This window comes from Calypte anna, chromosome 3 (assembly GCF_003957555.1).
Source record: "Calypte anna isolate BGI_N300 chromosome 3, bCalAnn1_v1.p, whole genome shotgun sequence".
In the NCBI taxonomy this organism is placed as follows: domain Eukaryota; kingdom Metazoa; phylum Chordata; class Aves; order Apodiformes; family Trochilidae; genus Calypte; species Calypte anna.
Genome location: NC_044246.1, coordinates 21,843,621 through 21,869,483, shown reverse-complemented (window position 1 = coordinate 21,869,483; position 25,863 = coordinate 21,843,621). Strand labels below are relative to the sequence as shown.

The 25,863-nt window shown below is 36.7% G+C and overlaps 1 protein-coding gene across 2 annotated transcripts in view; it reads right to left on the bottom strand.

Annotated features, from left to right (window-relative positions):
- Positions 1-1,550: 1,550 nt before the first annotated feature.
- The window catches only part of SYT14 (synaptotagmin 14), an 80,590-nt gene continuing 56,277 nt past the window's right edge, over positions 1,551-25,863 (bottom strand). Inside the window, exons 5-9 of one of the 2 annotated variants that reach the window (XM_030447794.1) lie at positions 24,834-25,102; positions 22,729-23,178; positions 5,894-6,083; positions 2,978-3,034; positions 1,551-1,864 (exon numbers count right to left, since the gene is read on the bottom strand). In XM_030447794.1, the coding sequence (XP_030303654.1) occupies positions 1,551-1,864; positions 2,978-3,034; positions 5,894-6,083; positions 22,729-23,178; positions 24,834-25,102 (1,280 nt within the window). The remainder of the gene's footprint in view (positions 1,865-2,977; positions 3,035-5,893; positions 6,084-22,728; positions 23,179-24,833; positions 25,103-25,863) is intronic. The other variant, XM_030447792.1, reaches the window with a different exon arrangement.

The following is a 25,863-nucleotide window of genomic DNA, read 5'->3' as shown; positions in this document are numbered from 1 at the left end:
CTTTAGGCTACCACTGATTCTCTCAACATAATCCAAAACTTAAGTCTTCTGCCCACCAAGTGCTACAACAGTCAGTATGGTCCCATATGCTTGCTTTCCATGCAGCAACAATTAAAGTAAATGAAACTTACAACTACAGGCAAAAAGAATATCTGAAGTGGGGAGCTTTAAAAAATATGCTTATTCAGTAATCCGCAGCTTCAGCAATATAAACTAAATTCAGCAGTTGGCAAATTAGTGTGATTCCTGTTAAACTATTTGGGACAAATAGGAATCTCAGAAGCATTGATATTTCCCTAAATTTAGTGGAAGCCATGAGTGTTTATCTGATGGCATGATTTCTTCTGATACTGTGGCTTCTCAGCTGTGTCACTAGAAAGCTGTGTTTCCCAAGCTGAACATAAGTAAAGCAAACTTCTAGTTTGGGTGTGAACATGCATTCAAGATGCTGGCAGATCACTAGAAAAATAACTTACAGATGTTCTCTTCTCCAAGAAGAAAGGTAAAAACTCCTGGTCTGCTCTCTACTTCCAACAAATGGCATATGGTAATTCCTAAAACAGCTTAGAAGAGATTCAAATGGATACCTATTTTAACCAAAGTCACAGTATTTCACATTCATCCTGAGAAGTTCAACTAATGCCACTTCCTTCACAGTCATTCAACCTAGCTTCCAACTGCTGACATTTTCAATAAATCTGTATCAATTTGTTTAATGAAAATATATTTTAGTAAAGTCGTGCTCTATGAGCTTCCTACATTGGAATACATGAATACAGGAAGTGCTTTCAACAGAAAGTTACATAGTTTTACAGTACAACCTGTCTAAGGAGATTTGGAAGGACCATACTAATGATCTGGTCTCTTTGGATTAGGCAGAAGAACAGGCAAGAGGGAAAAACCCAATTTATGCCATATATAGAGCTTGTTCCTGTCACAGATTGAAGAAACATTTGTTTGATGTCAAAGTTCACCTGATGCCCAAATACTAATATTTTTCAAACCAACTGCATATCAAAAAATGCAAACTTACTTGTACCTGGGAAGAAACTCTGTAAAACAACAGTATATTTGTATTCACTATATTACTAAGTTTTCTCCACTGGTGGGATTTTTTTTTCTTTTGCTCTACAGATCATTAACTTTTTCTCAAAGTGCAAATTGTTGACCTTTGATCTGAATGCAGGCAGGTCAGAAGCTACAGTATTAGAGCAATACAAAAAGTACACAAGAAGGCATTTACACTAATTTGGAGGACCTTACATAGAATACTTCTGTATTGAAAACCACAAAAAAAACCCAAACACAGCATCAGGTGGAGGGGGAGGGACCACTAACATATCTGTGTACAGCAAGGTTTCTCTGACACCAAGAAGTATCTGACACTAAGTCAAGGTTATGTATTAAATCCCACCATTTTGCATGTTGTGCATTCTTTATGATGGAATGTTGACCTCAGTTTTCATTTTTCACTTCCACAACAAAGCTGTTGATTGTGACTGGGAATGATCATCTTGAGAGACCAAACTCCTCGCTCTTTGTACTGTCAATTACGATTCTAGTAAAGTATGCCACCTACATACTTGCTGTCCTTTAGATTCTTTCATTTCAGTCCAGTGATTGAGTTCATCTTCTCCTGAGCTGTTGAGACCTAAGGAAATCCACCCTATCATCTCTTTTCGTTTCATGCTGCGTTTATTATATACAGACAATATGAGTGTCACGTCTGAGAGCTGGAACAGTGCCACCTGGAAAACGAAGGTTTCTTTGTACACTGGGTTTGGCTGTCCTCGGCGGACTGAAGTTTTGCATTTGGACATCTCTTGCCCCATGGAGTTCAGCAGTGTTAACTTAACATAGGTATCTACAAAATAAATCATATTGTGGAATGTCAGATATCTTAAAGCAAAAGCTCTTGAGAATGAGATATTTATAAGATAAAAGGATATGGTGTACACCAGGCTGACTGAACACAGCTTAGTTTAGACACATGGAAAGATGACAAGTAAGCAAAATATTACAGTGACAAATTGTCTAGCTTCAGTACTATGGATGTGTGTTTAAGTTAAAGGTATACCTCATACCCCTCATGCCATTAAACCCCCCCTTACTTGTTCTAAACAAACTTAAATTGCAGTAACACTTAGCAAGCTCCAACTAGCCACAACACTGTAAAGCATACCGCTGAATTTTCAGAAAATAAGAATAAAAGTAGTGGAATGTAGGCAACTAATGAAGGGGGGGGGGAAAGCAACACATTGATATGCAGTGATGATACCAAAACAGCCAGAATTAAATGCTTAAGAGTAATCTCTGCATGGATGTGGTTCTCACTCTGGGTTTTTGAATTTTCATTTTAAAGGCCAAAAACATAGTAAAAAACATCCAAATGCGGAAGCTTACACAATACAAAAAACTTCTCAATTCCTAGATTCATAAAGGAACACTTCTAATAAACCTTTAAAGAGAATTACATTTCCGCATAATTCAAAATGATTGTTTAAAACATAGCTTGTACAGTCCTCTTAGGAAGTACATTTAAGAAGCTGGTGTAAATAACTATGGTTAGCACTTAGGTCTTAGTATTTGGGCATAAACCCTTATTTATAAAACTATTTTGAAGCACCAAGCCATGCTCCTGCAGAAGGATGTATACTTCATGAAGTTAACTTTAAGAAATATGAACTCTAAAAAACAATTCATTCTTTATTCCTGTCATATTCATGTTAATGAATGGTATCATTAGAAATTGGAGTTTATGTTAAAAGAAACACAATCAATATTTTCACTTTGCAGGTACACTGAAATTCCAACATCCATAATCAGAGATAAATGCAACTTTTGCATTAAAGAAGTGACACAAAAAATAAACATATGCTTTTATAAACTGTTATGGTAGGCAGCTGTAGTTTTATCGCTGGCAAGTTTTCTTTTGCATGAAAAAGACAACATCCAATTAGTTTCTACAGGAACTCACCTCGGATTATATAAACCTGTCCACCTATCAAGTGTTTTAGACAACAGAACAGTCCGTCTGACAACAGGGGGTGGAAAGCAGTAAAAGAAATAACGACCAGATGTCAATAGTTGGGTGAGAGAGGATCAAAGGTTAAAGTTTAAGAGGAAACACTATTCACTGGAGTGGAAGAACACAAAAGCTTAGCAGTACAGATCAGAAAAAGGATTGAACAAAAGGATTGTTGGGTAAAATTTAATGAAATGAAAAATTTGTGCAGTTTTTGTGTAATCTTTTACACTGCTTAGAGCTAATAGTTATGGGGTTCTAAAGCACACTCAACATAGAAAGAATCATGCAAACAATTATGTTAGAAAAGACTGGATAGAAATCACTGTATCATTTTTATCAGACCTTATGCTTTTTCATGCAAACTCCAGCATATTAAGAAAAACTGCACACAGTAATTATACTTCATATATTACAAGCAATACAATGAAAAATCACTGAACCAAAAACTAAGCTGGTTTTGCCCTTAGCTTTTAGAGTTACATGTATTTTGATTGTAACACTTGAGTTCTCAGTACTGATGGATTTAGGCATGAGCACGACTCCTGTCTAATCTCTAAAAAGAGCTGAGAGGTGCTTACATCTGAAATTCAACTATGGGTCTCTATTTAAAATGTAAAAAGATCTCACTTGCTAAAATCCATGGATTTATGGATTTAATGTTTGTGTGCATGCATACACACACATACACTTAATGTGCAAAAGCTCATACCTCATTTCAACAAAATTTTAAAGGATACTAAGAAGCATCTTTTTTCTCAATTAACTCTCACACAGAGAAATAAAGACAGGTTCTATCATCAATTGTTATTGACAGCAGGATCTGGCCCAATTTGCCTGTCCTCAGTTGCTAAATGAATGTATACCATATAAATATGCATCAGAGTACTACCAAGAAGCACAGATGTTGAATTTAAGTCATATTTGCTTCAGAAGCACTTCACAAAAATTGCATAGGTTCACAATCCCTAGATCATAGAAAGTATTACACATGGAAAAGAATAATTGCCTCCCTTTCTATCACAGTTTCTCAATACCTGAATGAAAATGGGCCTGTGCATGTCCTCAGTAGCATCTCTCAGGGTTTTGGACTACTGATGGTCCAAATGACAGATCTGATCAGAGCATTTCATCATCAGGCTTATATGCCTGTGTTTTAATTTCATTTTGTGGAAATGATGGCACGCAGAGTGGCAAGTTTGTGCCTACAATGTCGTTGACAGGGGGCTAGGAAAGGGCAATGGTATGCACCAGGGTACAGAAGTTTACAAGAAGGTGCTACCAATGCCAGGGGGGAGAACAGCACTAAACAGCCTACAGGAGAAATTTGGATTCCACAGTATTCTGTACATGGTCTTACTAGATGCAGAAAGTGCATCAGTTTCCAGCTTTCTAGAAACCAGATAACTCTAAACCCATATTTCCCTGAACAGAACTGGCAATTAGTTTGAATATACAGACACTTCCCCCTTTCCTTCACGAGGTAACACACAGATCTTCCCTCTGAAAAGGTTACACAACGTGGTTAGACAGCACAAGCACGTTCTGGGAACTAACATCCCAGGGAATGAACATATCTGTCTCCAAAACAAGCACTGCATTTAAGCATAAGCCACCTACTGTTTTTATGGCCTATGGGAACACATGGTCCTTGTCCCTAGGTTTTCTCTCCTGTTTATTCCTTTCCTCACCCCAGTGTCCTTGTGCCTTCCTGGCTTACCCCCATCTAGTTCTACTCTTTGTCTTGAAACAGGTGACTCTGGGACAGTTACCTAATTATATGTAAGTATTAGAGATTCTTTTTTTGCCTTCCTTTTCTGGCCACGTTAAAAAATTCTGGCTCCATCAGTGTAAGAAGTATAGAGAAAGCAAAGCAGAGTAAGGCTGAGCCAAATGTAATTAACAAATGGAATAAAACATGGGTCAAGAAAGAAAGAGGAGAGCATTATTCTCAAGTTGTTTGGCTTACTTTCTAAACTCTGAAGACAAAGTGAGATGCACAAACCACTTATGAAATGCTGGCAGCCTGCTACATAATCTAGTAGTGCCAGATAATCTGCTAGTGCCATTCAAATCTGGGGATTAAGAAACAGAAAGAAGGGCTAAAACCTGAGTCTCCAGACAAAATCACGAGGAACAGGTAGGTATGTCTGCCTACAACTAATGTAAATCAGACTCCTAATAAAAAATAATAAAAATAATTAAAAAAACCATTTCTTTCTCAAGCTGTATCGAAGAATTCAGCGTGTGTGACATTCCATCTGGCTCCAATTTAGAAGTATGTAACATTCACAGATATTTCAGACAAATATATTTTTGAACAAATGCTTTAACACACAGTTCAAGTCCTTTCCAATGGTGAACAGTCCTTCTGCACAGTAAATATGCCAAAGGTCTCAATTTATTTCTCCGTTGGCTTCACTGACATTCCCAAGTTCCAACCACATATACACAGGCACATAAGCAATTAAAGACTGCAGGATCAACCCCTCTATGAACAGCACTAACTATGCAGAGTGTTTAAATTAATATTAGCTGGCATGTACTTTCTCTTCAAACACTAACTTTTTATTCCTGGCCTATGATGTGAGGAATTAGTAATTTAGCAATTAATCATTATGATAAAGGTAATTTATTAGTCAGTCATCATAAAAAATTAAAACAGTCTTGTCAACTTACAATTAATATTTTGAATTTTAGATTTTTGCTATTCCCCAACTGACTAGAAATATAAAACATGAAACAGATTAGTTGATGATTGCTCTATTTCATTTTGATTGGGTAAGACTAAATGATAGGATTGAAGTCCTTGCTACCGAGAGCCCTACCAGTACAGAAACATTAGGATGAAAAAAGATTTTCACTCACTGGGTGGTCTGTTTGCTGCCAAGTTTTTGAAGTGGCTGCCTTTTATCACTTCTGCTGATAATCTTCCAGTTGTAGCGTTATAAAGGAGGCCAATGAGGATTTCTGGAGCTGAGCCATGTACCAGAGACTGACAAGAGGAGGTACTCTCACTGCAGGACACTTCTGACATGCTCATCTGAGAGTCACAACCCTATAAAACAGATAAACAGCTCCATGTATCTTAGGGAATGGCAGTGGGAAGTCAATTTTTAAAATAGTGCATTAAAATTAGGAAAGCAACTTACTGACAATGACAGAAGTTCCATTCAGTTACCCAGTAAGAAATGTACATCCTTAATATATATTCAGCTTGAACATGTTAAAGGCAACAAAGACTAAAGTGGTCTAGAATTAAAGTAATTCTTAATTTTGTGTTTCTGTTGCTTCATAGTTTAGGAGAAATAATATCAGAAGATGAAGAGCAGCCTTCATGGTCCCTCTTTACTTCAATTGCTAAAATAAGACTGGTAACATAATTTGTCAGCATCTTGAAGGACAATAAACCTTGGATCTTTTACTTTCCAAACATGGAAAATGCCTGTGGAACTCTGAAGATAAGAAAATCCAGGAAATTCTTATTCATCTTCTGTAAAGGTTATTCTCTAGACTGAGAATTTATGAGCAGCAAAATAACAGAACACATGCAAATAGAAAAATGCACTCTGTCTAGAATAAATTAGCTTACAAGGAATTTAAGTGATCCAGGGATACAGAACTGCAATAGACCCTTCCTCTTGGATAGGAAAGGAATAATGCCATTCTAAGGCTCAGCAAGAGATGCTTTAATTTCCACCCCACAAGCTGCCAAAAAATTCAGATCTCTCATACATTCTCACTATGTCATATCTTTGACAGGAGCTTCTAATACTCATTTTTATCATTTTAACCCCTCATTAACTGGCCTTGAAAAAAAAAAGAAAAACAAAAGAATAATGCTACTTATACAGTAACTGTTCCTACTTCGACTTAACTTATTTCATGCACTGACACATAGAGTTTTACCAGTGAAAATAAGAAACTGAGCAGAATCTAACCAAGGACAGGCTCCATCAAGTGCAGGGCAATTTGCTTGACAGCCAGGAAGAGACCTGTGAATTACCACTACAGAAGTACCCTTTATGATTCTCTCAGAAAGATCATAAATTGAAAAACAGATTTTTCAAACATGGCTTGACTCATTTAGGAATCTGGCAGCTCTCTTTCAAGGTCCTATAACCTAAATAACACAAATCCCTATCAACATAAAAGTTAACGTTAAAAGCAAGTAACTTAATATGACATACAAAGCCCAAATGTATTACAGAATCTCAAATTACAGAAGACATGATACCTACAGGAATAAATTATGAGTCTACAACAATTTCCTTCATATTTACATTTTAATTAGTTCTTCTCAACAGAACATTTCCAAAAAATCTGGCAGAAGTTTCAAGTAGCAATCCAGTTCCTCATTAATGAACTCACACTGTTGTTAGCAAATGTATGCTTACTACTAAAGCAGGACCTCAACAAAATTCTGACTTCTATCCCCCAAGTTGTAAGTTTTTAATTAAAAAACTTTGGCTATTTCTCCAGAAGTTCTTTGTTCTGTTCCAAGAATGAATTTCAAATGGGTTGCAAATTGTAAATTGCTGAAAATGAATTACATTTACAAGTATACATTCATTCTCTGGTTCTTGGCACCCACAAAACAGGGAACTTTTGATTCCCAACTTCAGCAGTGGAAAACAAAATGGAAAGTTTAAAAGAAAGATGACTTCATTTACCACTTCCAGCACCCACTGAAGACTTGAAAGCCTCAGTCTGTGACAACTGCAGCTATTACTTAAGTTTCATGGTCTTTTAAAATTGTAACACATTATCCCTGTGCTGCTTATTCATCTTGTTTTGTTGGGCTAGGAATTCAACCAGAGTCAACCCTGATACTATCCAAATTTTGATCTAACAGTTTATTCTGATCATACTACAAAGTCCACACACAAAAAAAAAAGTAACAAAGCAAGCAGCTGGGTAACACTCCTTCACAAACCATCAAAGGACTCTGACATCCGTACTCAGAGAAGGTGATGATAGCACTTTTTCCCAACTGTGACTTATTTGTGCACTTTAGTCCTAATGGGGACTAAGTCTAAATCAGTTTATGAGGGAGTTAAACTGATTAAAGTGGGTATCAGAATAAAGTAAATATTAGGAATGGTAAAATGTTAATGAGTGAGAATGAATGAGTCCTGAGGTATGTTGGAAGGGAAGACAAGTAGCTTCTGTGTGATATAACAGAAGGGGGAAAACAACAGAAAAATGCAATGAGTGTAACATGACAAGTTACAACAGAAAGGACCAGAAATATCATTCCTTTACAGCAGAACCCTGAGTGGATGTGAGAAGGACAAGACTGCATCTGTGAAACCAGCAAAAAGGATCTCACATTCTCAGCTGAATGGTGGGATGAGAAGACTTAGATGATGCTTCACAACTGTAAGTGCATGCAAATGAAACTAAGTGCTGTACCTTAGGACTGTTCCACAGAACGACTTGGTAGAGGTAGCCTTGATGGAAACCTGGAGAAAGGGTCTAACTACCATGTTTTGCTACACTATTCTTAAAAACAAAATGTTTTGCCCTTTGTTATGAAGCAGGTGGTAAGACTTGAAACAAACAAAAGCCTGTTGTTTAATCCTTAGTATACAGCAAACCCCTGAATCTCCTTCCTATAAAACATTGTGGCAACAGAATTTTAAAGACATTAAAATAAAATTCACTGCAAATTCAACAAAATTAACTACAGAAACAAACTAAATAATATTTGTTCCCCATTTCACAGAAAAAAGACTCCAACCAATTTTGTTTCAAACTGACCCAAATATATTTTTAAAAATACTCTTGCTTTTCCCATTATGAACAGGAAAATCCTAATATAAAAGAGAGACATTAAAAAAAACCAACAGAGCAGTGAGCTGTGAAGCAGACTAGAAGATACTGATGTTACAGGGGTTAAAAGACATAAACCACAGTATAATTGCTGTGTCTATGACAAGGGAGAAAACAGAGAATTTGGGGGAAAAGGTGAACATGAACTTGTATTTTGTTGGGTTTCTTCTGAAAGAAAACTAAAAGTTCCTATGGGGAAGAGACGAAGAAACAGGAATCAGGGAAGGTAAAGAGACAGTTCAGATGAACAAATGAAGAAAGACTTTTTGTTGCAGGACAAAGCTAATATCAGAGATAGAGAGAATTATTAGAGGTCTTCTCAAAAGTGTTTTCTCCAGCACAGAGTTCATTGTTCAAATTGTAGAAATACATGAATTGTTTTAAGTAAGGTATTCTGTAACAATCATGTCTGTTGGTAAGTAACCTGAATTTGTGTGAAGTCTGTAAGATGCTCTGGAACTGAAAATAACCTCTCCACTTAGGAGGTTTTTTTCTGTTTACACAGTCAAAATTCAGTAAGAGTGCTAACAAAGTCATAAAAAAAAACAAGACAAGAAGTTACATTTTTACCTGTTTAAAAGATAAGCTTTATGATCACGTGCCAAACCATAAAATATTAATACTGAAATTGCTGACTGGTACAACATGAAGATAAACTTAGCTACAACATTACAGTGCTACCAGATACTTTCTGTCTCCATACAGATCTGCATTTGAATTATCTGTAAATTTATCTGTAGGCCAGTTTGATATTGTAGATTCACAGTGGGAAACATAATGTTTAGACCAAAAGTTATTACTTGGCTGAAACAATCTGTCTACTCAAGTTTACTTTTATAACTCTTCCTCTCTTCCTCTATAAACACTATGTTTATTTTAATAAGCACAGGATAACAAGACTAAGGTTCTATAATAGCAAAAGCCTTTTGAGGTCAGGGAAGCACCAGAGTAGCCAGTAAGAACTGCTGTAAAACCTTAACTGCAGATTTTTAAAAACTCAGGTGAACTGTCATGGCACTGATGATCTGGCCACAGAGAAAAGACTTGAGGTTGTTTCCAGGATATTAATGCTAAATCTCTAACCTGTTTTTGTCAACTTAGCCATTAAAAAATAGCTAATAGAGTGAATTCAAACCAAAAACTAAGGTAAAGTCTATCACAAATACTTGGTTCAATGGTCTGTCTTACTATAGTTAAGTGCAATTATTCAGGTTTTCAATTGTGTAACACAGACCTTTGTGATTTAAGCATTTCCCACGTACACCACAGGATAATACTTGATTATAAAGTTAGGTGGGTTTTATTTTGTCAGCACTTAAAAGAATCACTGCTTTTAACTGGATTATAAAACTGATTCTCCAGACTACTACTATTGATGACTTCTTTGCATATAGTGTCTAGGGAAGAAATATAATTTTTCAAGAAATATTTAATAAAAACATTCTTAATAAGTGGTATTTGTATTTCACATGTACCTATTGTACAAAAGTTGGCCATCAAAAAATGAACACTCTTTTTTCCCTAGTGCCAACAAAAGTGAACACATTCACAGAATCACAGAATCACACAGATCACAGAATCACAGAATGGTAAGGAGGTGGAAGGGACCTGTGAGGATCATCTGGTCCAACCACCCTGCTAGAGCAAGATCCCCTAGAGATGGTTTGAGACTATAATGCATGACACCAGAGCAGGACCCTTGCAAGTATTATCAATCTTCCTCTCTACTCTCTGAAAATGTATAGAAACCTCTATTTGCAACAATGGTATTATATGTAAAATGCATTTACTTGTCTTCCTTCACCATAATTCCATGGAAACAGGGTATTTGTTATTTACATATTCATCTCCGACTGTTATTTTTCTATTCCCTGAAGTTCTGCTTATAAATTCTACTCTTAAGCCAACTGGAGTTAATCACAGAGAATAATGTGGTCATGCTCTGAGGGCAGCTATAAGTTCATTTTGCTCATTGCACAGGTTAAAATCATGCCTCCATAGGCTTGTGAATCAAGAACATCTGATTCTCTTGGCTTTTCAAAATATACACAGGAAAGATGAAACCTTGCTGACAATCCTTCAGCAACAAAAATCTGATTCACAGCATGTTACTTGTCAAAATGTCTCTCTCAAATTTTAAATGTTAATGTTATACCACGAGTCTCTTAAAGAACTTTTTGCACATTACTTTCTTCTACTTCTACATCAGTACAGAAAACTGAACCTAGAGGCTCCACATACCTCATTAGTGGCTTAAGCACTAGATACTTTATAAAAACATGTTTCAAAGCTAAAATGCTTTTCAAAAAAAATATCAAGATCATTCCTGAGAGAAAGAACTTAAACCACAGAAAAAATCAATCCTGAAAGCAGAGGGATGTAAAATAATTAGGAATGTGAAAGAAGAGAGTTTTATAGTTTTGAATTCTGGTATCTAAACCTAAGTGCTGTAGTGGATACGCTGATGCTTGTGTAGAGACGTTTGCCTCAGTTCCTCATCACTTTGGCTTCTGTTTCACCTGATTCATGGAAGAACTGTGAGCAACAACATACTGAATAAAGGAAGTCTCCAAAAATAAAATAGTCATTAAAAAACAGTTCCTTAAACTAAACAATTAATGCTCCTTCTGTATATTGATACTTGCAGGATGTATGAGCTTTTTGTTTCTAAATGTAGAACTCAAGCATTGCATGATGATTAAAACTGTTTTAAACAGTTTTAAATGTTTTAAATGTTTGAAACAATAAGACCCTTATTATTAAAATTAATAATAATAATATTTAGCAAAGATGTTTCAAAATAAGAATTAAACAAAGAAGCGAGTGCCAAAAAAGTTTTTCTGTACTGCTATCATTTTCATTTTGAAGCTTTAGTGATTAAAAAAAAATTATTTTAAACAGCATCAGTCTGGTTCTGGGTTTTTTTTTTATTTTTATTTTTTATAATAAATTTTTTTAAAAAAATCAGTACATTTGAAATTGTGCAAAGCTACCTTTGTTAACAACATCTTAGGGAGGAAATTCCAATTCCTATTGTAGCTGGCTGTCCTGTATAGTGAAATGAAGAGAACACATAGTTATCAATGTCTCATACTTCAGTATAGGCTTTAAACCAATAACCTGAACCTGCAAACATTGAAATGTAGCTTCAGGCATCTCACAAAGATTCAAGTTTAGGAAAGCATCGTTATTTATGACAGGTAATTATTTGGTGGTTTTGTTTAATAGCTTCCTTGAAGCACATTCTAATTAAGTATAATGTGCATTTTTATTCATGTACTTAACATTTTACATATTAATAGCTAAGTCAACTTAAATAACAAACATGAAAGTAAATATTCTAATAATATTTCCAGCATGCACCTTGACTTTAGGAAATAAAACATAATTATTGGGGATAGAATGTTACCAGGATTCCCTATTAGTACTATCTGTCTAAAAAGTTTTTTAAATTATCAGCTCTGCAGAACAAAATGTTAATTCTCTGCAGTAAAGGAAACATTTCAAGTTTTCTGTAACTTTGATTTGTCTGCATTTAAATTATACCTTTGGCTGCCTTATATTATGAAAGGTCCCCTGGTTGTTCCACAGACCAAATAGGCCTGAAATTTGCACAGCAAACCCAAGCAGCAGTGCAGGCAATTGGAAATGACTGTACAATGGAATTTTCAGCATTTCCAAAAGTGCTCTCATTTTACAGAATGGGGGGAGAGGGGTAAGAAGAGGCAAGAGGCATTTCATTATTGAATTCTGTTTTCTGAGATAAGACATGTAGCATAGAGAAACATTCAAGTATTAAATCTCTTAAATATTCGTTCTAGCAATTAAAGCAATTTAAGAACATGACACAAAATGCAGACAATTTACCTGTACTCCTGATGACGCTATGCCAACAGCCCATACCCAGACTCACTCACACCTTCCCCTCAATTCATTCCCTGTCAGTCTTGGAAGACCATGGAGATGTTACTGTGGGACAGCTTCCAAGACCTCGGACTTCTTTGGATGGCAATGCTGTCTCCAGATTAGGAGTTGCCCTCTATGTACACTGGGTAGACCAATGGCAAATAATTTTTTCTCTTTTCTCATTTGATTACACTCTTTCAAATTGGGAGAAGAGAAAAAGATTCAGTGATCTAACGGTAAGGATGATTTATAAGTAGTCAATCTATGAACTAACATTTGGTTGCATGAACTTTCATGCAATTATTTTTCACAATGAACAAATCCGTAACAGTAATGGTATGTTTATAATGCATTTGTTAGTTAAATTACCTGCAATTAACAGTTCAGCCAGACAGCTCTAATTTAAACCCTTTGGGTTTATTCAGGTCATGTTTAATCTCATGACTGTAGGATCACCAGGTGTCTGCAGTTGGAAGGGATCTGCTTTGGGTCTTAGATCTATCATACACACGACAGAGAAGGGCAATAGGTGGAGACACACCGGATTCTCCTGGGGCCAGCTGACAGCTGATTAAGCTCAACAGAAATAGAGGAGCTGTGAAAGCTGCAGCTCCAAGTCAGACAATATGAGGGCCAAGCCTGCTGAGAGATGTCCACGTGGAGACTGAAAGGATCCCTTGCTAAAGGCACACTATGAACAGAAATGATTGATATCAAACACAGGATGCTTGAATATACAAAAGTATTGATTACTGGGAGAGCCTCAAGACTGAAATGAAGAACACTAATGAAGAATACTAATGATACACTGCAAAGCCCAGGAGAAGAATAACCCAGTGAGAAAACCAAAAACCAAAAGGAAAAGTTCCACAAATGCTAAGTTATAAAATTGCAGACTAGGTACCTTCATCTGTTTGTGTATCATCTTCAATTAGGATTCCCCCCCTGTGGAAATAAATTGGAAGAAAATAGTGCACATGGTTTTGCTGAATAGTGCTCAAACTTGCCAAAAAAACGGCTGCTGTGTTTTTCCTTTTTCTTGTTTCCTTGAAAGACAGTAACAAAAATGAGAGCTTGTTCATGCAAACGAGAACAAATTCAAATTCTAAGAAAATAAAATATCTCTCTAAGGGTAACAGAAATTTACCTTGTATTTGTAAGCTAAAGACTGTAACAGAACTGAAAGAGTTGCTTGAGGAAGATTTAAGCAGGAGCTTGTGATCTTCAAAAGTAGAAATTTCATGCCACTGACAACCTTGATATTCTTTTCTTGTAACTTCTACAAAGTCACTTCTGGGAAATTTACATCGTTTTTACTGCATGATTATTTTCCTTCCTGCTCATTGAAATTGCAATCCAAGTTGGGTCATCATACTTATGCCACAGAATGACACTGAGAATCTCACAGACACCTGATGAAAATCTCATTTTTCCAGCTTTATGTATTGATAAGCTTTTACCATTTTAGTTTTATAAAGATTATCAAAGCTAGGCATGCAGTTCTAGACAATATGTTTGTCACTGAGTAACTGGCTTTCTGAGGAAATAGAGTGCTGCTCAGGAAGCTTACTTTGATTTAATCTGGAACAGTCTGTCATTTGTCTGAAGACCTTATAGAGACTGGAAAGCAACAGCATACCCTCAGGACAGTAATACCTTGTATGAAACACAGTTTCCATCATTTGCTAACAGAAATACCAAAGACTGTGGATATCAAACTGAGTAAATATTTTTTTTCACACAACTCATTGATTAAAGGCAAAAGATGCCAGTTTTTAATTCCTATTTTACTCAGTGCACAGACAGTAAGACAGAGATAATAAAAAACCTTTATTCTTGCTGTGTGACCAACCGATGATTTTGATAAATACATGAAATTCACTGCTGACTTCAAAGGATCCTCCCAATACCTTACATTCAGGGTCCTGGTAATAGATCTAGTTATCAAAGCTGGAACTTGCCTTGCTGGTATCAGCAAGACACTTGAAAGCCCATGTTGAAATCAAGTTCTGTTTTTGTTAATGTGTTGAAGAAAGACCTGCTGTTATGCTGGCATGTTTGTTGTTTTTTTTTTTAATCCTCTAAAAACTTCAAGGTCAGGTGGACTTGGCTAATTCTGCCATGGCAGTGGCATCTACATTTAGAATGCTTTGACTGACCCCACTGGTCAGCATAGCCCCAAAATGATAAATAAGTACTACTTTGACAACATTTTTATTAGCTCTATTATCTGTGACTGTGAGCAATAACTGGAATCTTCTTTTACCTTTCAAAAAAATCCAGCAATAAAGGCTAGAAATTCCAATCAATTGAGAATTGTGGTGTATGTACAAGATTCAACTAAGGGCTCTGAGAACCTTGGAAGAAGTCAGAAACTTGTTTCCAGAGAAGCAGGATTTTTAAAAAGTGATATACTCTTTAAATTACTGATACAACAGGAGTGACAAGCCTAGCCATGGTAGAATAAACACTGAATTCTGGCTTTGTGAAAAGCTTCCTGAACTGATCTTCAACTTGATTTTCATTAGATAAGTAACAGTAATATGGCCTATACCTAAGATGGTATAAGACAGAGCAGTATCACTATATAAAACCTCTTCTTGATCACAGTGAAGGTAGCAAATAACCCACGAAACAGTTGAAGTAGTGAATTTATTCAGGGAGTTTAAAGCAACTTGCAAGGACTATCCCCCCTTGGGGGCTGGTGGAGGAACTTGTCAAGCCACTCTCCATCATTTATCAGCAGTCCTGATTAACAACAGGAGAGAGCCCAGATGACTGGAGGCTTGCCAATGTGATACTCATCTAAAAGAAGGGCTTAAAACAGGATCCAGGGAACTATAGGCCTGTCAGCCTGACCTCTGTACCAGAGATTATGGAGCAGTTCATCTTGAGCATGCTCACATAGCATGAGCAGGACAATGAGGGGATCAGACCCAGACAGCATGGGTTCAGGAAAGGCAGGTCCTGCTTGACCAACTTGGTCTCCTTCTATGCCCAAGTGACCCTCCTGTGGATGAGGGAAAGGCTTTGACACTCCCACATCATTCTCCTAGAGCAGTTGGTGGCTCATGGCACAGAAGGTGCACTCTTCACTCAGTAAAGAATAGGCTGGGTGCCCAAGCCCACAGAGTTGTGGTGAATGGAATTAAATCCATTTGGCAGCTGGTCACAAGTGGTGCTCCCCAGGGCTCAGTTTTGGGGCCAGTCTAGCTTAATATCTTTATCAATGATATGGATGCAGGGACTGAGTGCACCCTCAAGAAGTTTGCAGATGACTCCAAATCGGTTGGGAGAGTTGATCTGCCTGAGGATAGGAGGGCTCTACAGGGGGACGTGGCCAGGCTGGATCAGTGGGTCAGGACTAATTGTATGAGGTTTAACAAGTGCAAGTGCTATATCCTGCACTTCAGCCCCAGTAACCCCAGGCAACACTACAGACTTGGGCTGAGTGCCTGGAAAGCTGCCAGGCAGAAAAGGACCTAATGGTGCTGGTTAACAGCAGCTGAACATGAGCCAGCAGTGTGCCCAGGTGGCCAAGAAGGCCAACAGCATCCTGGCTTGTGTCAGGAATATTGCAGCCAGCAGGAATACAGAAGAGACTGTGACCCTGCACTGGTAAGGCTGCCACCTCAAATACTGTGTTCAGTTTTGGACCCCTCACTACAAGGAATTTGAGGTGTTGGAACAAATCCAAAGCAACAAAGCTGGTGAAGGGTCTAGAGCAGAAATCTTATGAGATGTTGAGGGAATTAGACTTATTTAGTCTGGAGGAGGCTGAGGGGACACTTCGCACTCTTGATAACTACTTGAAAGGAGGTGGAGTTGGCCTCTTCTCCCAAGTAACCAGATATAGGACTACAGGACAAGGCCTGGAACTGTGCCAGGGGAGGTTTAGACTGGATATTAGGAAGAATTTCTTTACTGAAGGAGTGGTTGAGCATTCTAACAGGATGCCCAGGGAGGCGGCAGAGTAACCACATCTGGAGGTGTTTAAAAAACATGAAGACATGGCAATTTGGAACATGGCTTAGTTAACATGGTGGTGTTGGTCTGATGGTTGGACTTGGTAATCTTAGATATCTTTTCCAACCTTACTGATTCTATGATTCTGTATGCTGGATTCACTCAAATAACTGGACAGTAACACCTGTTCAGGTTGAGATGTATTATGTCCTACGTTTCTGAATACCTCGCTCAAGATGCTTGTTCAGTCTGACAGAAATAACCACATCACTCTCCATGACCATAATCAGTTATTAAAAACAAGCTGCATGTATTGAAACTGGTCAACTGTTTTGCTCCTAAGATGACAGATTGGCTGCAGTCAGTTGAGACAACTTGTGATTCTGAAAAAAAAATTCTTAAAAACTATCTAAAAGTGTTCTACAAACTATCAAGGTTATTCTATATTCCAATATATTCTATATGGGACTGAAAGAGTCTCACAGTTTCAATGCCTCGTTCAGTGCTTCTTGGATAAACAGACTATATACATGCCAAAATTTGGCATGAATTATTAGACATGTTTAAATAAGGAAAAATGAGGAGTAAATAGCACTGATTTTTAAAGCAAATTAATTTTTAACTGTGATGACTGAATTGAACTTGCTTAGTGGGAGATTCTTATAATTTGAGTTCTTGGTATTGGCATCTTCAAGAACAATATAGACATATTATTGGCTTCAGAGCATAGTAGCCACAGCTGCCTTTGGATTCTCCATCCCCATATCCTGATGAAGACCTGAGCCAAGAGAACCATGGGTGAAGCTTCTCAGCTGCCAGCAGCAGTGCTCGGAGAATACCACCCAAAGTCACACAACTTGAGGCATGACACCAAGAAGACAATGCTTGCTGCTTGCTGATACTACCAGGAAAGCCTGCACCAACAGCCAAATACAGGGAGTCCACTTCATTTCAAGTCAAGTTCTTGTCAAGTTGTCCTGAAGCTGAAGCTGTCAAGTTCTCCTGAAGCCTCAGTGAAGTCTCAGTTTTCCTATCAACTAATAAATTTCTTCAAAGAAATCGCAGAACCCATCTTCCTTACTATGTCAAATGACTAATTCTGATCTTCCATGTTTTACACCACTAACCCAAACAAATTCAGCAAGCTATTCCCAAGAGAACCTGCTCAGTGTTTAAAGATAAGTTTAAAGATAACCTTACTTTGATGGACATAATTTTTACAAGCTAACTGAAAGCATTTATGCCCTATCACACAGGAAGTGATTCTGTTAGGCAGAATTCTAGTTAATTAAAATACTATGAGTAAAATCTTTTTTTTTTTCCCCTCTAGACAAGTCTTAGCCTTTTTTTCATTAGCTGTTTTAAAGTATTGTACTGGTAGCTACTATTTGCTGAAGATATGTTTATAAATATGAATCTTAAAGTTTAGCCTTCCAAATATAACCCTGTGTGGCCTACACCATAAGAACATAGTAATAAAGTCACCAATAGGCCTAAAGTATTAGGACTGGCACAAAACTTGACAGCTTGGCTCTGTAATGGCCAAAAATTCACAAGAAATGCCACTCCGAAAGTTTTTGTCCCAACCTTATAAACCAATAAATACCCACTAGAAAGAATACTGAAGATATGCCACACAAAGGAAAAATGCTTTAAGCACAGTGGATAAACCAATGTATATTAGATTATTATCCACTGTCCTCAAAGTGGAGAGAGTATGCACTTATATGTGCAAGAGAGAGCATTTTTATACCCTGCGTGCATAAACGCCTTCACTCAAAAAATGTATAATGAGAATGACCCTCTAACATTCTGGATATTTACAGTAAACTTGCACAAAATAATCCTTTAAGCATGAATGAATGTCTACACCATTCTTTGTCTAAGGGATCACATCTGGGAGTTCAGAAATTGAGAACTTTATACAAAGAAAGAAAAATAAATTTAATTCTCCACAGCAAACATTTTGTTATTGACAATTCATGATGAATGATTACTAGATTTGCTTAGCAGGAAGAGGTGTATTTCAGTCCTTGAAACTGTACTTCAAAAACCCATCAAAAAAATCTAAAACTGAACATCTTTTTCTACAACAAAAAGCAACCTGTGGGTTGGTGAAGAGAACTGCACTTATTTTTTTTAATCTTTTCCAAACAGACTTCATTCACTGAACTGTCTATATGTTTTTATAATCACTTCATACTGGAGGCTGCAGTTCACTGTCAGGAAAATTTCTTTGCTTGAGAAGAATGAAGAACAACTAAAAATACATCCATGGGGATTCTTATGGAAAGTAAAGAGCATCACAATGGATACCTAAGTCCAAAGCAGGCGACCAAAGATTTGTCTACCATTGTAGACTAAAAGGAAAATTTCTTTAAGAAGATGTCATCTTTGAACAGGAGGGACTAAAGAAGGAGGGCTTTTGGACTCTGAAAGAGGTGGACTACAAGGGGAGGGATCTATTCCCTCCCATTTCCTGCCATTCTCTATAAAGGGTCATAAAGCCAGCAGCTCCTCCATCTTTTTCCTCCCACTTCTTGCTGGCCTTGCTGCTCTTCATTAGCACCAGGTCACCATGTGCTATCCTGTTGTGTGTGTGTGTATGTATATATATATATATATATACACATTTGTATATATTTGTGTTTTTTGTTACTTTACCCTTCACGTTATTATCTTTGCCTTGTGTTAGTAAAATCTGTATCCAATTGTTTTCAGTTTCCAACTTAAAAGTCTCCAGTCTTTATTCCCCTTTTATCTTCCCTTTGGCAGGGGGGAGGGGAACAAGAGAGAGAAATTCTGCCCTAGGCAGAATTTGCCATAGTCTGCCCAAATTTTTAAGTTGTGACAGAAGATCAGCAGAGGTACTTCCTAACCAAACTATACCACAATGTACAGCCCCAGTATTAAGTTTTGATGCAATGGTCACTTTCTATTAAATCTGAAAGGGACAGCCTCAGATCACAGTGACAACTGCACTCTGGATAGCCCATGATGGTTCTGTTGCTTCTTCCTCACTCAAACATACCCTGCGCTTGGGAGGAAGGGTGTGATAAATAAGGGGGCTCCTTGTTATGTGGGAGAACTACAGCAATGTAGGAGTGTTAAAGGCAAATAGCAATAGGACTGTAGATAGTAACTGCTGATGCAAGAATTATATGCAATGTAGGACGGCGAGGAGCAGGATGAAATTTTAGGTGAGGAAGATAATTTGTGAATATACTTGTAAATTTGAAGCCATAAGTAGATTTGAAACCTACTTAAGGAATACAGAAGTATCATGTAATCACCAGAACACATACTTACCCACATTTTAGGGATAACTAGAGAGCTGCAAGCCCACTTGTGTGAGCATGCTGACATGTTTCAAAGGCACTGAACTTCTTGGTCTACCTTTAACCAGACTCCCTGTTAAACAGCTTTAAGGTATGCCTGAAAAAGTACTAAGTATTCACAGGATACAAACTGCTCTTATACAATAAGAAGACAGAAAATTAGCTAATAAAATGCACAAATATAATATTAGGCACAGACAGAATAAAATAAGGTTCTGCAGAAGAGATTAGCATAGATGTTTCAATGGATTAGCAAGTTTCAGTGACAGAGGGTATATTTAATGTATAAACACAATATAATGAGAAGCAGTGGAAAAAAATAGGGCAACTGTCATGTGTCCAAGAAATAGCTTTGTAAAAAAGATGTCAAATATAAACACTTCATAGCAAAAAAATGCTCTGCAGCTAAACAACGCAAATTCAATTCAGAATTTATGACGTACTCCATAATGGATTTTATAATTACAAACATCCCTGAACTGCTGGTTCTCTCCAAATTAAAATAACACTTACCTTCTTGTTATGAATAACTCCTCCTTGGCATTTATGATAATTTGCTCATAAAGATCATTGTTGATTTATTCTAGCAAAAGGACAGTTGAAAAGGAGCACGACTAATGTGTATAAATAGAACCAGAGGCAAACAATGGAGAAGGGTAAGAACTAATTAATCTCAAGGACCATGCTGGTATAAGAACAAATGGTTATAAATTGGCCACGAAGAAATTTGAATTGGAAAGTAAACAACCTAATTTTTTCAGGTGAAAATTCACTGATTTGTGATCAGGATTACCTGGCTGTTTGCCTTAACAAGGGCTTGAACTCCAGTGACCCAGGATGTCCCCCAGTTCCAGGCATATGTCTTAAAGCAAATTTTAACATTCTAGCAAAACAACTATATGTTAATCCTGTAATAGAGCTGCTCACTGCAAAAATATTATATAGTCTATAAATAATAACAGAAAAAAGCTATAAACTCAGGATTATTTCCAAAGGCTTTAAAACTGATTGGCATAGTTATGAAAAAACCCATAGAGCCTCATTCAAGCTATAAAGGCTATGAAGGTTCCTTTCCAGCAACAGGAAGGGCTAAGATAAATCTGCCTAAATCCCATTACATCAGCAAACTTTGGAAGACACTTTCACTTCCTACCACTTCTTATTCTTGTTCCTTTCCCCAAAAAATGAGAAGATCCCTTACCATCACAGAAAATAAATAACAATCTCAATACAACCATACAGAAGAATAAGTAATGCACATATGGCATAGCCTGGGCTGTTAACTGTCCTCTTTCACTGACTTTGGTAAATTTTATACCAGAACCTATTGATAGTGCTCACACACATTTAGCAAGTGCATTTAGAATATTCAATGTTTTGTTTCATGGGATATTTTTTTACCAGCTGTAAAAACAGCAAATTCTGCATTAGGAAAGGTCCCACTCAATAAGCCACCTCATCACTGGGAAAGATTTGTACTTAAGAAATCAAATATGCTTGCCAGTTGATCCTCCATGAGGTCCAAATTTTACTTGCAGCTTTTACTAATTCTAATTAATATATTTTTAGTAATTAAATAAAACAGCACATTATTTTGAGTGTATTCTGCACTATTCACATTCAACAGAAATGCAATTTCAATACATCTGAAATTTTTTTAAAAATGTAGAACAAATGAACCGCATTGTCACACCTGAAAACATCTTTTTGTTTCTTTCCTTTACCTTCCTCTTTTTCTTGTATTGCTGGTTTACTTAAATCTCTCTAAATGCATGTGTCCAAATAAGGATGTTCTTGCTAAATCACATTCTCTTTCTCCAAGTCTGTTATTTAGCACATACACAGCTCATAAGCAATGAACATTCAAACACTCCTAGCCTAGAAAGCCATGACCAAAATATCACAAACATTTTCTTTCTGGACAATAGTGTATTTAAATATTTTTTAAAAAGGAAAAATATGTTGATCACTGCCCATACAGTGATTTCTGCGTTTTGATAATGATAGCTAGGTTTACCTTTAATTACTGTTGCTTTGCTTTATTAAAAATACTACATCATTTTGGGGGACAAAAACTTTTGCTCATCAGATAGGCAGGGGTCTTTTTCAGCAAAGGTCCTCTTCAGTTGAACTAGTTTTAACAGTATTTTTCACTTCAGACTGAACCAGAAATCTATTATTTACGAGGTTCTAATCTGAAGTTATTAAAAATGTCTTTGTTCTTTAAAATTTCCTCTTTCCTATCTTTCTTGCTTGAAAGAAAAATACTTACTGCAACCAAGTATTAACTGCAACAGGAGAGCATGTAATTTTTTTTTTAACTGAAATGCTGTCGGTAGTGGAGTAAAGATTACACTATTAAATATATATATGTATGCATCTGGGTGTAAATGTATGTACAGATATTCACCACTGTATCCCTATTTATAAATCGGAAATTTATAAGTAATTGAAAGGAAAAATATGGGCAGATTTTGGAGGTGGAAAGTGAAGGTAGTTTCAGAAGCTCTAAAGAAATTACTGTTGTGATAATATGGTGCTATGACTGCTGAGGAAAATGGAGTGGATGTGATGACTCTATAAATATACATACTATTCTTACAAAATTCAGGACACTGTGTATCACTGTATTCTTATTCTGCCTCATATAATACTCACAGACAGACTGTAAGAAGGTTCCAGTATCACTGGCACTGACATCTTCCCTTGAAGATTCAATTTTGTTAAGTAAAAAATCTTTTCTCCCACAATCCTCTCTTTTTTCATGCGACGTATGCTGTACAGTCTGAAGCGAACTGCATAATTCCCAATCATCTCAGACTCAACGTGATTAAATTTGAAAGTCTCTGTGAAGACAGGGCACGGTCCCCGCTGGATGCTGGTTTTTGCTTTCTGCTTCTTTATAGGGAGAAGAACTAGGTGTACTTGCCACGAGCTTCCACCTGCCCTGCTGTATGTGGGAATGTCTGTGACAGCTGTCACTGTCACCAAAAGCTTCTGTTCCTGTGAGTCATAGTCAAAAGTCACATCCAGTGTGCCATATTTAGCTACTGGCTCAGGATCAAAAGGTTTAGGAAGCTGTGAAGACGATCCCCGAGCTGACATATCCTGAAGAAGAAAAAGCAGCTTTGAAATTATTTATTTATTTATTGTATCCTATTATTACAACTAGCATGGAAATATCTGGTATTCTCTAAGCAATATGAAATGACTATGATCTTTTCCATAAACAAGTTAATTAAGCACTGAACGCCTGAGGAGATGGCTTTTATAAAAAGAAAAAAAAAAAAAAAAATCAGATGACTTTACCTGGCCAATACTGCCCAAAAGCAGGAGCTGTTCAGACAAGAGCTCAGATTAAATCAGGCTGTATTCATGCTCTCTGCTTCTGTGCCCCACACGTTAAAATACATACTCATTTGTTACAAGACAGAACAACCTTATTTATCCTGAGCATACAAACATTTTTAAGTTAACTTATTATAGTGCCTTAGGAGCCTGCTAGTGATTGAGAGCACAGTGAGACACCAGCAACGAATACAGGAATTACAACATCTACTTGCACATGCAACTTTTGCATGGTTCTATAAATGTGCCAAAAAATATCATGCCTTTATTAAACCATGTATTTTTAAAACAGCTAGTTTAAGTAATACTGAAACACAAAATATTTACAAGTACAGGTCAACCTACTGTTCATGTAACAAGTTAATTTCCTGTGTATTTTTTGTATAATCAAAGATATGCTTGTTCATGTAAATTAATAAATATCACAATAATGTATTTTGGATTAAAAAATGTTATGTTCTTGTAGTAAACTAGTTGCTATATAGCTATGGGAATTGATTCCTCTGAAAGCTAAGTTGTTAAGTGGCTGTGAAAAAGGCTGGCAGTACTCGTTTTATTGAGTAAACAAAGGAGAAGATCTAGGAATAGATTTGCTGCCATCTGATAGGGTTCAAGAACCATATGTACACACCGTGTTTTTACCAGCAATCAAGTGGATACAAACTGTGGTTCTAGCTGACCACCTCAGCTGCAGAGGTGGCTCTTCCAGACACTGCACCAACACCCCAAGTATGCAACACCAACTCACCAAGAGGTCTACTATGACAGAAACAGCTGTTGGGACATCAGGACTATACTGCAAAACTTCAGGTGAGACAGAAGACAAATATATACTAAGAAGAGCCCCTTCTGCACGTGACATCACTAATGCAGACTTATCTATAGATATCAGTGCAGTAACTGGTTGTTAAAGATATTTCAAGGGCCAGTATATGTCAGAAAACACTATTTCTTCATCACAAAAATAAATAGGTATCATTGCAGTTGATAGCAGAAAAAGAGAAAAATTAAATGGAACAAATCTTTGTACCATCAACATTTAAAAAAATTCTTTGTACTATTTTTTTCATAAAAGACATATTAGATTATGGGGTGTTCAGTTTGCAAGGTATTAACAGCTTTTTTTTTAAAGTTGCTTGAAAAGTTATGTGGAAGAAAACCAATTTTGACTACAGTCCTTGTAGGGTGATAATTTTTTTGACTTGTTCGAGCAAAATTCACTCTTATTTGAAAGTTAAGATGCCATAAAGAATAGCCTGAAATGCTACTGCAATATTTTCTGACAAGCCAGTTTTATAATTTAATGAGCTGCAGTATTACTGTTTGTATATCTGTACACGGATCTTTATTTTAACAAAAAGTTTCAGAAGATTGCACTACACGACACTTCAGAACGCTCAACAGTTTTCATTTACCTCTGGACTAAGGACAGCTGTGCTATCACTTGGTACATCCTCTTCATATCCTTTGTTATGAAAGCTTTCTATTTCATGTCCCGTGCTTCCCTCACTTGGGCATTTATATGAACATCGTGGACTGTTGCTACACTGGGAAAATTCACATTTACTGTCTCCAACTTCAGAAGGTGTACATGAAAGATGAGGAGAGCCACTGTCATCCTGGTAGGGAGGCGGCTGCAGTTCATCTAGTGGAGGTGTTCTTCTCATCCTCTGAATGCAGTTTGCTGAGAACAAGTGAAAATTCTTTACTTACTTTCTGGTTATTAACTGTTGAACAGTTCTGTGGAAAACAGTAAGTCCAGGTAACTGGACAGAGTATTTAATGTCTACAGATGTGTCTTTTTCTACTTTACATTTTAATTTATGTAACAAACAATACTGAAAAGTATAGGTTTAAAAATGGAGATAAATGATCTCTCAGCTGAAAGAGATGTTGGGAAAAGCAAAGTATTAAATATACAGTCACAGTGGACTGTGTAAACCATACAAAAATAAATACAGTACAAATATGACATGACAAAAATTCTACACTTGAATTTCAGGGATGCTTACCTTGCAAAAGCATTTGGATATCTGAACTCGGATTCTGTGCAAGTGGAATGCAGACCAATTAAGGAAAGAAAATGCACTCCCTAAGGCCACGATATCAAACTTCTGATTACCTCCCATGCTTTGCTCACCCAAAAAGCTATTAAATTAAACTCTGAAGACAAATAAGGCACCAATAAAGGCAGACAAAAGCCTTTTCACACAAGTGAACTCTGATCACCAGTGAATTTAACACAGAAAGCAGTGTCTCAGATTCCTTATTACTTGTTAAGGACAGCTCAAGGGTACTTAACCAGACTCTAGAAGTTAGACATTAGTTCCAGCCACAAGACAGTGGAAAAAGGACCATGAGGAATCTTGTGCTTGGGATAAATACTTTATGCTGATCATCTTTGATTCTCACTTATACAAGCTAGAAGAAAGAAATGTGGTTATA